The sequence below is a fragment of the Solanum lycopersicum genome, chromosome 12 (genome assembly GCF_036512215.1).
Source record: "Solanum lycopersicum chromosome 12, SLM_r2.1".
Lineage (NCBI taxonomy): Eukaryota > Viridiplantae > Streptophyta > Magnoliopsida > Solanales > Solanaceae > Solanum > Solanum lycopersicum.
The window spans coordinates 716,885-733,286 of NC_090811.1; the positions used below are offsets into that span (position 1 = coordinate 716,885).

Sequence of the window (16,402 nt, forward strand, 5' to 3'; positions counted from 1 at the left end):
TATTACTATACTAAACACACTCCATAAATGAATTAGTAAAGTTATTAGACTGATATACGTTAACAACTAGTAATGTTTTGAAATGTACAAATGGGACTCAAAGTATAGATATTCTTTCATTTGTCTCAATTTATGTCGTACTATTTGACTGACACGTAATTTAAAAAGAAAGAAAGACTTTTAAAAAACTTGGAGACATACTTTCATTGATGAATCACAATTTAAAACATGCAAACTTACTAGCAATTTGTCTACTCTCAACAGCTAATGCAATGAGAAGAAAAGAAAGAAAAATTGCCAATTTCTTAGCTGTTTGATTAGTTCTTTTTCCAGCCATATTTCTATTTATGTTTTCTACAAAGCAATAGTAGTATATATTTTTCTCTTAATGGAGATTACTAGTGCATGTTATGTGAAGTTATTAATAAGATAAGATAATTTAATGAGTGGAAAATACATTGAAAAGACCAAAACATGAACTAGAGATCAAAGTCATTGTTGTGGTAATATGGCCGGCTTAGCTAATCAAGTTCATAATTGATATAACCTAGGATTAATTAACAAGGTATTGATGAAGAAGACAAAATGAGTCCTTTTCATTTGGTGTAATTTGACTAAATTGGTGAGTAAGGATCATTTATGTTAGTGTTGATGTTAATTATATAAAACTTATGAATAATTTAACAAGATAGGTTGAATATTGTCGATTACATATATAAAATCGTGTCAATCTGTCAGGATTTGATGAAACTATTGAACAACCATATGCCGATTCAGTAGAGTTTTTGAAACGATAACTATTAAAATGTATAGTTAGCTAGATTGAAATTTGAATATATATGAAGTACTACAAATTTATTCTGATTTTGTATGTCACCGTTTTGATTTTTATAGTTTTCGTAACTTTAAATTATAAAAGATATGTAGAGGTATTATGTATGAAAATTTAAAATAATGATATACAATTTAAGAGAGATTTATGAGGTTTATCTTTCGACTTATCATGATTTGCTAGCTTAAATGTATCATCCATTCACATATAAATAGTCAACGTTAATTTGATATGACATTTTAACTCTATTATATCAATATTTGTTATAAAAGAAAAAGTAAGGTCGTGGTTATTTATCTTATATAATTGAATTTTGCAAGTTCAATTCTTTCTTGACAAGGCACCTATGAGCCTCTTGGTATTAAGTGCATGGGAAAGAATTTTGTTTTTATTTTTATCTTGGTAGATAAATGATCTTTATTTTATACGTAAGAAATTTGAAAAATATTTTTTTCTATTCGATTTGCAGTGGTCATTAGAGATTAATTTTTAAGATGCACACGTTATTTAATTATAAAACATTTATCAATGTTCAGATAACGATCGCATTCTAAAAAAATATTATAATATACACAAGTTATATCAATGTAAACATCGATAACTGATTTTATGATTCAAAGTTTCAAGATAATTTTATGAATAAGAGAACTCCCCTAAACTATTGTCGATCATTATACATACATATATATCTTTGTATAAGAATACATAACACACACTAACAAGAACTTCTGGTGTTATTTTGAGGCGGACCATAAAATAATTCATTGGAGCTTTTTACTTTATGCTAAATTTATTGAAAATATAGATTTGGTTATTCACTGAGGTTGATTTAGTGTGATAGTGTGGATTTAATAGAACTTACAATTTTGATTTAAACATTATATTTCTATTAAGATACTTATTTGAGTGCGTACAGATTATCAATTTAGGACTCGAGAACATTAAATAAAAAAAATTAAAACTCTAAACTTATAATTTTTTATTCTTGACTTCGCCTTTAATTGTTCACGTACTCGCGATGATAAAACCTCAGCCTACTCGAAAGAAAATCCTTCAACACAAAGCCATTGGCCCACGAATATTTCATCGCAGTTGATATTTGGATTCAAAGAACTGAATTTTATCGCAGTAAGCTTGAATTTTTGACCTATGTCAAAGCAAGTATCACCCAATTTTGCTCCATAGGTCAAGTTGCAAACAAGAGTGGCATTACTCTTTCCAGTAACTGCATTATGGAAAAAAGAATTAAAGAACTTACAATCAAACATGAATTTACAATACACAAAATTATAACAAATTCAGAGTTTTCATAATTTCTAAATTAAGTACGTTAAAGAACACAATCAAAACTTTTAAAAATTGAACCTATCAAATTTAAATTTTGAATCTATCACTGTTGAGATATTTGTAATTTCAAGTATGCTAACTTACTTCCAATTTGTCTACTTTCAACTGCCACTACAATGAGAAGAAAAGAAATAAATAGGGCCAAATGAAACTTCTTGGTTTCTTGGTTACTACTTCCAGCCATAATTGTTACCTAATTGATCAATCAACTTAATAAATTATTACTACTATATGTTTTCTACAAAGCTTTAGATTTTCTTAATTTCTAGCCTCTTAAAATAGGGAAATTAGAGAATATTTATAGGCTAAAACTCACATTGGAAAGACCAAAAATTGAAATAGATATCAAAGTTATTGTTGTGGTAACAAGGCCGGCTTATATAACTCTATCCGTTTCATTTTACGATGAAGATTCAACCACGTTCTCAACGAAATAATTCAAAAAAATTCTCCCATATAACGAGAGAGTGTGTTCATTAGGCACGCAATAGTATCTTGGTATGTTAAAAGAAATGATCAATGTCTTTAACGGGAGATCATATTTTAAAATATATTTTTAAAATTAAAATTAACATAAAAAAATTATAACTATACTTTTCTTTTCTTTTTATAATTTAAACGGACGACATAATTTCGGAGAGATTCGAAAATGTATTAGTATTACATATGATTACAATATATAAAGCGGCCTTGTAAATTCTATTGAAATCTGTCCAATTAAATTAAAATCAGCTGCCTAGTTAAATTAAAGGAAAACCTATTAAATTAGGTATACTTTACTATCGTGTATATATATATACTCATACTTCCAAAATATTGCACGTATTTACTGTACTTAGATACCATACATTTTTTCCATCAGATAGCACAAAAACAAAGAGTGAGACAAGCGTAATTGAGAGGTGAAAAGAGATTTTTATTTATCTCATTAAACTAAATATATATGAATTATATTAAATATATGTATCAATTTGTATTTAGACTGATCCACAAATATTACATAAAAGTATGACGAGTGAAGTGGAACAGAGGCGAAGAAAAGCGAGTGACATATATATATACACGCACATATTCACTTGGACCTAATGTATTTAGAATCTAAATACACCTTGATTTAATCTTATATATATTACGAAATATATGCACCTAAACATAATTAGGAAGGAATCAAACTCTAATAAAAATTTATAATATTATAAACTATTAACCTCATATTACAAGAGACATATTCACCTGGATCTAATGTATTTAGAATCTAAATACACTTTGATTTGATCTTATATTACGAAATATATGTACCTGAACATAATTACGAAGGAATCAAAATCTAATAAAAATTCGTAATATTATAAGCTATTAACCTGATACTACGAGAGACATGTATCTAAACATATTTTTGAACGCACCAAAATTTCATAAAATATGCTATATTACAAACTAAAGTAAACTAACGCTCTCAACTTTTCATAGAAGTTGAAACTAATTTATAGACGAAAAAAGTAAATTAAATTTATCCCCAACAACTAAGGTACATGACTTGCCGTAGGGACTCATCAGTTTGCTTTTTCTCCCAACAATTTTTTAGTCTGAGATGATCACCGGAACCGGCGAGAACACCGGCGAATAGTCTGACGTCAGCAACATCGGCCTTCAACTTCTCGCCGTGACCAGAATGTCCGTTCACGACGGCTAAACTAGCCGCCATCCAAACACGGCTCAAATTCATCATCATATTTTGTAAGTTTGTGTTTGTTATATGTAATAGAGTATATAAAATATATTGATAGTATAGTTGTTTGATTGACAAGAGGGTATTTATATTGGAAAATGAAAGGCGGTGCATAAAGATGTGTTTAATGAGTGACGGAAACTGAATTTTCAAAAATTAAAAAAATTAAAAAAAATAATATTTATACTTTAATTTTAATTTATATATTTAATATTTATATTAAAATTTAATTATAATTTAAATTAAAATTTATATAATTTCAAGATAATAATTTTAATAAAAAATTAAAATTAAAATATCTCAATCATTACGACGTATATAAATACGAAGATAGGGAGGTTGATGGCATTATTAGACGTATGGTCGCTTGTTGGCTTTTATTATGACTAAGAAAATATTACCTACTAACATACAAATTAAACTACGTACCATTCTTTTGTTTTACGATTTATTTATCTTATTTTTCTTAGTCATTTTAATAAAATAATAAAAGTTATTTATTAAGATATTGTTTTTGATAATAGGAGTGAGTAAATGTTTTGGCACGTGATACGATCAAGGACTGTGATACAGGTAGCAAATATAGGTTGTATGAGTCATCTCAAAATGATCAAATCCATTACAAGCGTACCATCGTTTATCTCATAAACAAAAATACTTATATCCAAAAATAAAACTATTTACGAGCGGCCATCATTTTATTTTTATATTTCATGTTTTTAATTATTAATCATGTTTATTATTTAGTATTATTAATATATATACACATTCAGATACATCAAAGAGGAATAAACAATGTTTCAATGAAAAACTTGTTTAATCAAACGGTTAAAGTATAGTTATGATTAGAATATATATATACTCGTGAAGAAGTAATGGTTCAATAAATAGTGTAAGGGCAAAATTGAGTAAATAGTTTCCTCTTTGAATCCAATCGAAATAAATATATTAAGTCGAATCTAATTTAAATAAGGAAAAGTTATATAACAAAGCAAAATTACTATTCAATTACATATCATAGCTATAGTTTGCTATAATTACCGTTCACGACTAACATTATACATTAATTAAATGAGCTGACTTCGAATTTGTACAATTAGTCACTTTTGTGTATGTATAATTCGCCAGAATATACAATTGCATATATTATTTAACCTATATACATATACAATTCATCTCTCTCCCACTCTCTTTCCTCTCTCTCGCGCCTCTCTCCTCGCTCTCCCAATATCTCTTGTCATATATACAAATGCATATGTATAAAAATACAATTATATACATATACAATTCACCTTTCTCCCACTCTTTGCCTTCTCTCGTGGCTTCTCTCCTCCCTCTCCCAGTCCCGCTCGCCTCTTTCCTCCTGTCCCAACCTCTCTTGCCATATGTACAAATACATATGTATAATATACAATTATCTAACCAATATACATATACAATTCACCTTTCTCCCACTCTTTTTTCCCTCTCTCTCGCCTCTCTCCTTTCTCTCCCAGTCTCACTCGGCTCTCTCCTCCATATAAAATGTAGCTACAAATTGTAATGATCAGACTATAGCTATAGAGAGTACTTAATTATTTTTAAGTGGCTATACGTGAAAGTTTCCCAAATAACTAATAGCTTTAATTTGTGTAGTTTTTCCTTTAAATTTTGGACAAATAGGCCCAAATAAAGTTTGTACCATTCATTTTCATGAATCATCACTAAAAGCCCCTGTAGTTTCAACCAAAAAAAACAAACAAAAAGAGCTAAAATAAACTAAATAATATATTATAGTTTAATAATTTTCCCCTTAAAGATATTAATAATAAATTTTCTTAGTCAAAATTCCACAAACAAGTCTTCATACAATCACAAGTCTTGTTTGAGATTTTTTCAGTCTCTCGTCTTATTCGATTGTTTGTGCTCTCTCTCTCTTATTATATCAACATCATTTTTAGTATAATTACCAAAATTTATCACATGACTCGGTCAAAATGCCTGTCAAATTAGTACCCATTGTGTTTTTTTACTTTAATATTATAGATCTAGCACAAATTAATATACATACATATTTATTTAATTTTTTAATATAAATATAAAATCTAAGAAAAAGTTAATAAAATTTATGAGAATTCATGACTCTAATACAAATGTAAGATCTAAAGAAAAATTAGTGAATTTGTGTGAACCCCAACTAATATATATGGCTTTAATAATGAAATTTATTGAACCTAAGAAACACATAAAGAGTAAACTACTCTAAGTCAATAAAGACCAAACACATAGAGTAGTTAGCTTCATCATATTTTTATTTAATAACTTCATCAAAAATTTTGTCTAACAAATTTCACTAAAACTTATGGAAAGTGTAGCTATTCTTTCCCTTCTCCTTGTTGTTGTTATTTCATATGGATTTTCTTGTGTCCAAACTTGTGAAATTCACTGCATTGAAAGTGAAAAAAATGCTCTTATAAAGTTCATCCAGGGCTTCAAGAATTCGTCACAGAACATGTTGTGGCTTGACGAAAATTGCTGTCAATGGAAAGGTGTTAAATGCGATAACAAAACAGGGCATGTGATCACTCTTGATCTGCAAAATCAATTCTTACAAGGTGAGTTTGGGATTTCTCTACTTGACTTGCCACATTTGGTACACTTAGACATGAGCCAAATTGATTTCCAGGGAGCACATATTCCTGATTTCATCTCCAGTTTTAAAAACCTGGAATATCTCGATTTGTCTAAAACGAATTTTAGGGGAGAAATTCCTGAGAATCTTGGCAATCTGTCGCGATTACAGTTTCTTGATCTGAGCGGTTATTATTCACTCAGTGTGAGTAGCCTTAAGTGGATTCAGCCCCTCTTTTCTATGAAGACTCTTGATTTGAGTGGTGTTAACATGAGAAGCGCGGAAAACTGGCTACATGACATCAATATGTTAAGTTCGCTCTCTGAATTACGTTTGTCTGCTTGTCAGCTTACTACATTCCCTGAATTGCTTCCGATTAATGTGAGTTTCACATCTATTCGGATTCTTGATCTTTCATTGAACTATTTTGATACTAGTATTCCTAGCTGGTTGTTCCATACATGCCAAGATCTTGTTTATCTTAATCTTTCGAGAAGTCAGCTGGATGGTTTAATTCCAAATGATTTTGGAAACATGAGTTCACTCAGAGTTCTTGATCTTTCCGAGAACTCTCTCAAAGGCAATCTTTCACATTCCTGTGAGAAAATGAGTTCACTGTCCTTTCTTGATCTCTCAAGAAACTCGTTCACGGGTTATTTACCACCAACCCTGCCATCAAAGCTGAAATACTTGGATATTTCTGATAATAAAATGGAAGGTCCTTTAGGAAGAAGCATCACACAACTTAAGCAATTAGTTGTCCTCAATGTTGCTCGAAACTTTTTCAATGATTCGATTACAGAACATTTCTTGAATTTAACTGATTTGAGAGTGTTAGACTTGTCATCCAACTCGTTTATCTTCAACGTAAGTGCAACTTGGATGCCTCGTTTCCAACTTGAGTTTATAAGCCTGCAGTCTTGCGGACTTGGTGCACGATTTCCTCAGTGGCTTCAGACACAGAAAGAGTTGTCATTTATTGATATCTCTCGCGTTAACATCTCAGGACATGTGCCTGATTGGTTCTGGAATTTTTCTGCTAAGGTTAATCACATAGACCTTTCGCATAACTATTTCCGAGGACAAGTCCCTGATTTTACAGAGAGAGTTCATCTTACAATATTGGACCTGAGTGACAACAATTTTCATGGTCCTTTGCCTCATTTTTCACCCAATATGATGACACTGATTTTGGCAAGAAACTCCTTTAACGGTACTATCGCCCTTGTATGTGAATCGCTTGTCATGAATAACTCTCTGAGTCTTCTAGACCTATCCTCAAATTCTCTATCAGGACAACTTTTAGACTGTTGGAGATATGGGAAGAATCTGCAAGGATTGAATTTAGGCCATAATGATCTATCAGGGGAGATACCTCGTTCCATCGGAGATCTTGCCAATCTCTTCTTTCTGCAATTGCAAAACAACAAGTTCTCCAAAAATATGCCTTCATCATTGAAGAACATGAGTGCACTAAAAATTCTTGATGTTTCTGAAAATAGTTTATCTGGAAAGATACCAAATTGGTTAGGAGAGAGTTTAAATACTCTAGAGATTCTTAAATTAAGCGAAAACATGTTTGACGGAACCATTCCTTGGGAGATTTGCCAGCTTAAATACTTGTATTTTTTGGACCTTAGTTCCAATGCACTATCAGGAGTCATTCCAAGGTGTGTTGATAATCTCCGCACCATGTCCGGAGAAGGGGAGGGCCCTTCCTTTACTCATGGACTCTATGCAGATTACAGGGTTCATGGTTACGTCTTTTTTCGCTGGTTCTACAGAGTAATTGATCTGTCAGACAATCATTTATCAGGGAAAATTCCCGAGGAAATCACCAGCCTTACTGCACTGACGAGCTTGAATTTATCATGGAATCATTTCACAGGAGCAATTCCACGTTACATTCACAAAATGCAGATTTTGGAATTTCTTGATCTTTCCATGAATAAGCTGTCATGTACATTTCCTCCCGATATCATACAACTTCGATTTCTTGAGGTTGTGAATGTTTCTTTCAATGATTTGACAGGAGAAGTTCCACTTGGAAAACAATTTGACACCTTTGAGAGTAGTTCTTATATTGGAAATCCAAACTTGTGCGGAGCTCCACTCTCACGAGTTTGCTCGGATAATATACAGGAGGACATGATTGACTGTAGTATTAACAAGAATCAGGAGGTTCATGAGCAGGGAGAAAGCAACAACTGGCTCGAGGAATATTCGTTCTACATAAGCATGGTAATTGGATTCAATACAGGTTTCTTGTTGTTTTGGGTTACTCTACTGTTGAAAAAGTCATGGAGATATGCATATATGAGGTGCCTGGAAAACATGGGCAATAAGATTTATGTCTTTGCTGCCATCAGATGGAGAAAATTTCAAGCAGCAAAGACAGTGACCAATTGTCCAAATTGAGCTGCTGATTCTCTTTACTTTTCTATCTTTTCTTTTATAATATTGTGTTTTGCACTTCCTACTTGTTGTTGTTTTAAATATAATGTTTGTTTTTATCGGCACTTATATTTTATTGTAATGTTTTTTGTTATGAAGTAACGAAATTGATTTGGTGTAATTGCACAATTACTTGAAATATTCTTCTTGTCTTACCCTTCATCCTAAAAGTTTACCTTCTTTTCGGTACTATTGTAAGTTTATTCTTTCACTTACGAGATGATAGAAAACAATAAAATTGATCCAAATGTTAAATTTATCAAAATAATATAGTCTAACATAATACGAAATGTTATGAAACGATAGATCATATATCATATATTATCATAAGTGGAAAGAATTCATGTCAAAAGTTGAATTACGGTTTTACCCTCCTATAAATTAAAAAGTTATAATTAGTTTAATTAAACAGTAATGACTTTTGAATTTTTTTAGATTAATTCCTATTATTATTGTTGTTGTTGTTGTTATTATTATTATTATTATTATTATTATTATTATTATTAAAAGTGAAAAGCTTTTTACTTTAAAATCGAATTATTATTTTACCCCTACTATAAGTTAAAATGTTATAAAATATTTAATTAGTCAAATATTAGAGTTCTCAATAAGTTTACTCTAATATATATTTGTATTCATAACCGAATTTTTATGCAGCCTATAATTACAATATTTAATATGTATTAACCTCTCACAATTGAATTATTATTATTATTATTATTATTATTATTATTATTATTAAAATATTATTTTGCACACCTTAAGTATAAGTTAAATAAAATTTAATTAATTAATTTTTCAATTACATAAATTGAACGGGATTTGGAAGTGGAAAAGTGGTTCTTGAATGCCCAGAGTCATACATGATTACAATATATATATAGTTTTTTTTTATAGTTTAATCAATTGATGAACAACTATTTATTTTAATTCTTCAAAAATAATCTTAGTTATTTTTTTTTGCTACTTTATTTTCAAAACTAAATATATATGTAATTTTTAAAGTAGTATTAATGAAAACACGCGCAACGCGCGTGCACAGAAACTAGTATGACATATAGTGGAGAAATCGTAAAGTTATTTAAATCTTAATGAAGATAAAAAAAAAAATATACTAAGAAATTTCTTCCCATGTGCTCAAAGGTATGGTGAGCCCTAAACTAGGGTAAGATAGTAAACATCCAGTGAAATTAACTAATATGCGTGTAAACTGATTCAGACACCACTGTTATAAAATAAAAATGAAATGATAATAAACAATTACAAAAAGAACTGTATCCCAAATGAGAAATGTTATTTTGGGTAATGTTTCAATAGTTACATTTTTTTTTCCTTTATAATAAAAAGGGGAATAAGCTTCTATGTAACAATGGTACAAGAGAATATTATATACTACTAATAATAGAAGCTAGATGGGATTTCTAAGCCCACCATGGAGCATCACCAGTTCTGAAGTCTGTTTCAACCCATGGAACAAACACCACTTTCCCATCATCAACGTCTGCATGAGCCAATGCCAAGGACTGTGCCAACAAAAAAAAAACACAATGTTAGTATCGGTGTCGAATCCATCTGAACCTAGTACTTTCGAGACGAAACATAAATTTACGTTAACATCCATAAAATAGTAAGAAAATAGTAGGGAAGACATTGAAATTCTGTGAAACTCACATGTTAAATTCTAATTGGGACTCTACAAGATGTACTCGATTCTACTTAGGATTGTTTGAGGCTACTCTACCCTACAACCTAGCTTATGTCTATATAAAGCGTATTATATTCCCTTAAAGTGGCATCTCAAATATCCTGTTAACGCTTGGAATATTCATAAAGAAATCAAAATATATCACTATTCTTATAATCAAATACTTCAAGAAGATTCACAAATTCTATCATCTTTAATTTGAGAAATACGCTACTAGCTACCCTCAAATTAAGGAAAATATCCAGAGAGAAGAATAAGGGAGAAACAAAATTACACCGATAACTATTTATCAATAGTATTCTTGTTTCTTCCGATCTTATTTGTGATTAATTTATTTTTTATATATTTAAAACTTGTTACAAACAAGTAGATATGAACATACAACTATAAAAATACATGAATTCAATGGTAAAAACCTTTTGTAAAGGTTAAACATGTAATGTTTAGATCCTAGATTCACTCTGTAAACATAGCATGTGTCATTATAAATGTTGTCCCTAACCAAACAAAACCAGTGAATTTAGAATGAGCGTGATCTTAATGTATATATTCTTATAAATAGTTGGAGCTAGAATGTGTTCAGTTGAACCGACAGAAGCCGCCCCTCGAAGCCAAAAGGCAAAAGGGTGATTGATAAGAAAAATATAAAGACAAGTAGTAGAGCATTTAAAACAGGGGTTTTGAACTTACTAAAGGAGCAGGTCCTCTAACAACTTTTCCTTGATTGTTGTATTGAGATCCATGGCAAGGGCAAATGAACTTGTTCTCAGCAGTATTCCACGGCACGACACAACCAAGGTGAGTGCACACAGCATTGATACCATAGGTCGCGAGTGTTCCATCGTTCTCCACAACAAGGTAAGTAGGATCTCCCTAAAATATCTTCAAGTTAACACTAAATTTCGCAAAGAAACTATGACACTGAACGAAAAATGTACGAGTACCTTTAGTCCTTGTGTGAGGGTTCGAGTTCCAGGTGCATGAGTTTTGAGCCATTCAGTCACAACAACATCATTGCCATTAGCATCTTTGGCAGGGGTACCACCACTACCACCTCCTGAGCTGTTGATCAACTCCAGATAGAACGAAAAAATCACAAATCATGGTTAGTTACACAAACGTAACAACAATGTCTCGTATGAGATAGATAGATAGATAGATAGACAGACAAACAGATTGATCAAGCCCGTCTATGATATACAAAAGCCTTTTATCTTTTGTGAGTTACAAAGGAATTGTTAACACATCAAGTTTCCATGTCATTACATTTATCTATATGTCCCTATCTTATCGACTTAGAATTGAACAAAAGAGTAACATAGCTAGAGCCTATTTGCATCGACTTATTTTAGGCATTTTTAAACAGTTGCAGTGTTTAGGTAAGATTGAAAAGTAATCTTATTAAGCCATTGTTTTTAACCCAAAATAAGTCATAAGTTAACATAAGACGTTTGGATCTTAAGCAATAAGTCCATCCAAACTTTACACCGGTTATATAGATATTAGTTATGTACCGATAGTTATTTTATTTTCTACCCTGCATAACTTACTTCTTAATTAGCTATCAAACGTCGTATAACTTATACCGGAATTAATACATCAAGTATGAGGAAAGGAAGAAGGAACTAACCCAGGAGGTGCAAAGAAAGTAGCATAAGGTACAAGCATTCCACCAGTTGGTAAAGCAAGTGCACCCAATAAAAGCAAATTCATAAGATTCCTTTTCTCCATATCAGGCACTCTATCATCTGCTGGAATACTAGCTGCCATACATTTCACTTTCATCCTCTTATTATCCTTTCCCATTCCATGACCATTAATCTTCATCGGCTTCACAAGCAAGGCTTGTGAAACCGATGAAAGACCACTTTTGCTTGAGCATAGCTGAAAATTATAACAAAAAACTGTTACAGTAGTAGTTGAGTCAGAATTTTCATTAAAAACTATATATATACATATAACAAGTAATTTTTAATAAGATTTATATATACAGTATAATTTTTCGATGGGTGTTAGCCTAACTAGCTCCGCGCATTACCTGAGAAGGAGTTACATGAGAAAGAGTGGAAGAAGCCATGTTAATTAATGTGTGTGTTGAGAAGAGAGGAAGTGGATGGGGATGTTATTCTTGTAATGTAGAAAAAAATAGTAGATTACTAGAAAGATGATGAGAATCACTCAATGACTAGATAAGGCAAGTAACTAGTATAGCCACACAATTGGATATTAGCATTTTCAATTGTTTCTATTTTCTATTGGTGGATTGTGAATTATATCCACTTTACATTTCATATCCAACAAATGAGTTGTTTGGGTCTAGTTGGGCTTATAACTCCACTTTAAAAAACCATTTTTGTGTAATAAGTCTATAAAATTTGGAAATGGGCCAACTTTATTTGGTTTGTGACTTAGTAGCTTAACTTGCACTTAAAATGGTAACTTCCAAAAGTTTCTATCCGTTTAGAAGATAATTACTTAGATATACGCTAGTTTATAATATTATAAAGCTTACCAGGTTTTGATATGTCTAGATATGTTCAGATACATGTATCTTAAGATATATGAGGTTAAAATTAGGTGTAATTTGTTCTACATATACTGTATCCAAGTGAATTTATATGTATCTGAGATATATAGACGAATCTCGCTAGCCATTCTCCTACATCGTTAGCGTATCTGAAATATGTAGACAAGTCTCACTCGTCTTTCTCCTATTCTTGTTCATCTCTTTTCCTATTTCAGTATACCTGATAGTAAAAAATATGTATCTAGGTGTATCTAACTTAAAATTTGATATAAAATTATTAATTAGTGAGACAAAATATAATTATTTCAAACTTTAGACAGAGTTAGTAAATACGGTAAGGATGTTTGATTAATCAGGTAAAAGTTTGTTTGGAGCATAATTATTATTGGTGGCTAAAATTTATCTAATTATTATTGGTAACCACTGGTTTGAAGTTGTATATGTAATAATATTTTCACTAGTGACTGTTTTGGAGTTGTATAAGTTGGTTCGATTTGATTGTATCAAACACATAATATTTTGCTAGATACATTGTATCAATTCGTCCAATCTAGTTATATCAACACAAACAATATCATTGGATACATCATTACAATACATTGTATTATCATTTTGTATGAGTTGTATCAGTACATATAATACACTTTACAATCATCACCACAAAACAACACACATACACACAACATATATATACTTTCTATAGATGCAACATATACTTGTATTATTGAGTGTATGCTCCTTGTATGTATCAGAAATAGACTTATGATACAAGTATATATTCACTTTATTTCAGTCAATGTATCATTGTTGATACACAAGTATGGTTGAGCTCATGAATACACGTAATTTTAATATAAATATAAGATCATATCAAAATAATAAATTGAGAATTATGATAAACAAATGAAAATTTATTGCCGTGGTCTATTTATTCCAATCATTAAATTATACTAATCAATATATAATGTCCTTGATATTAAATGTTGATTTTATCAACTCGAACCATATGGACCAATAAGTCACATACAAGTCCAAAATACATTACTCAAAAAGAGGTACCCAATTGTTACACTACTACATAAATCCTCATTGCCAATGATTCACCCAAAATATTTTGGTACGAAATCAACTAATAACAACAACATATTCAATGTAGATAAAATAACACAGTATGAAATATGTTATTTTAATTAAACTTAGATCAATTTTTTTTACCCAACCGACTTAAAATAGATTGACTATATAAGCACAATCAATTTTCAATAGAAGAGGAAGCATCAAATAGTTACCAACTTATTAATTACCATCTCTCTTATTGAATTTTCTTTTCACAAATTCTAACTATTATAATTATGAGCATAGAAATTCATCATAACACATAATAGGAGAAAATGGAGATATAAATAGTCCATACTCAACTTCTAAAGGCACACAAAATTCAGTATTATTATTAGTAGTACTATTAAAACTATCTATTAAAAATGGTTCTGTCCAAAAATTTCCAATGCATTCTTCAAATGATTTTTCTTGAATCATCTCACATTTTCCATCCATAATATCTTCCATATTTTGGTCAATTGTAACACAAGGAGAAACTTCACTATATGATTCATTTGGTGTAATATTTTGGTCTTCATCACTTTTTTGATTGACATTACTTGCCTCTCTCTTTTTTCCATTAGATATTGTTAATTCATGTTTTGATCTTTTCTTGAGAGATGTGTGCCAATGATTTTTTATTTCATTGTCTGATCTTCCTGGTAAGTGAATAGCAATCGCTGACCATCTTCAATAAAGAAAACAAAATTTACATTAGAATTTTGTGTGTGTGAGTCTTGATTAAAGGATAAAACAAATTAAAAATATTTGTATAGTTATAAATAATTACAGTAAAGATAAAATGATATGTTTAAAGTTAAATAAAAATATTTTTTGTAAATCGACTAAAAAAAATAAATTGCTTACTTATTCCCAATTTCTGCATGAAGCTTCATGATGATCTGGTCTTCTTCTCTAGTGTAGTTTCCTCTTTTAATATTTGGCCGAAGATAATTAAGCCATCTTAATCTGCAGCTCTTTCCGCACCTTGATAATCCTTCACAAGGAGAAAAACATCACTAAGTGAGATAAAATAATGAATGTACTTATATTCATTTTTGGCGCAAATTGTGTTTTTTTTTTAAAAAAAAATTATTATCAATGTATTATAAACTATTGTATACGTCATTGTTTTCAATTTTTGACAATATATAAGTAGATTTTGATTCAGAAATAAAAAGCGAAAGAGGTTCATTTAAATTTTCATTAAATTTTTTCAAGAGATGGTTCATTAATAGATCGAAAGATAAGTAATACAACCCTTCACATCCAAATATACATAAATAGTAAATACTTAATTTTTAATCTATGTTTTGCCTCTTGCCACTAACACTTAATAAAAAGAAGATTCTACATATATGTCCCAAGATGACATGTCATTTTTTGTTTCGAATTTATGTTTTATAGTGTGGATAATTTTTTTTTACAAACTCACTCTGAGGTCATCTAATATAAATCACTTTAAAGTATGAGATTTAAAATTCATAAACTAAAATAAGTTTCATGCGCTACCTCATGATTATATAAAAGTTATTCATAACGATGATATATATTACTTTAAACTCGTTTTTCAAAAAGAGTGGAAAAAATTGGAGATAAAATACCAGCAAACTTTGGAAGTTGACGCCAATTCCAACAGCCATATTTATTAACATAAGCTGCTAATTTTTTATCTTCTTCAAGTGTCCAAGTACCCTTTTTTAATCCACTTTTTTTGTCATAACAACGTGTTCTTGCCATTTTTTTCTCTCTCTTCCTTATTGTTATGTTTTTCTTTTTGTATATATAGGTAAATAAATGTAATATTATTGTACCAAAAGATATATAAAGTGAGAAAAACGTGTAATATTGTGTGAAATGAAAATAAATAAATAAAATAAAAACGTTGAATATTATCTATAAGGTGTGGTCCTTCTAAGAAGACTCATTTTGTGCATTATCTCTTTTGTGATTCATGTTTCAATTTGGTCCTCACTTCTCTAATTCTCCAAGTTATATAATGCCCCACAAGTCAGAATCGAAATTGATTATTCGAAGCTAAAAAAAGTTATTAACTTATTGATAAATAAATTATTGATTGAATGGTTAATTTTTTAACA

The 16,402-nt window shown here is 30.1% G+C and overlaps 3 protein-coding genes across 3 annotated transcripts; 1 reads left to right on the forward strand and 2 right to left on the reverse strand.

The window, feature by feature from the left end:
* The first annotated feature begins 6,084 nt into the window (after positions 1-6,084).
* Positions 6,085-9,112, forward strand: LOC101255470 (ethylene-inducing xylanase). The gene has a single exon (XM_026028659.2). The coding sequence runs from the start codon at positions 6,250-6,252 to the stop codon at positions 8,935-8,937; it is 2,688 nt and encodes an 895-aa protein (XP_025884444.2). The 5' UTR covers positions 6,085-6,249; the 3' UTR covers positions 8,938-9,112.
* A 1,061-nt stretch (positions 9,113-10,173) lies between these two features.
* On the reverse strand, positions 10,174-12,891 carry LOC101243864 (cytochrome b6-f complex iron-sulfur subunit, chloroplastic). The gene is given in 5 exon segments (NM_001317970.1): positions 10,174-10,496; positions 11,369-11,551; positions 11,623-11,740; positions 12,309-12,562; positions 12,717-12,891. Coding segments are annotated over 5 exon segments (696 nt in total). The 5' UTR covers positions 12,756-12,891; the 3' UTR covers positions 10,174-10,394.
* A 1,586-nt stretch (positions 12,892-14,477) lies between these two features.
* On the reverse strand, positions 14,478-16,073 carry LOC101255770 (transcription factor MYB14-like). The gene is made up of 3 exons (XM_004251985.5): positions 15,908-16,073; positions 15,171-15,300; positions 14,478-14,991 (listed from the first exon to the last, which is right to left on the reverse strand). The coding sequence occupies exons 1-3, from the start codon at positions 16,041-16,043 to the stop codon at positions 14,556-14,558; spliced, it is 702 nt and encodes a 233-aa protein (XP_004252033.2). The 5' UTR covers positions 16,044-16,073; the 3' UTR covers positions 14,478-14,555.
* Positions 16,074-16,402: the final 329 nt, after the last annotated feature.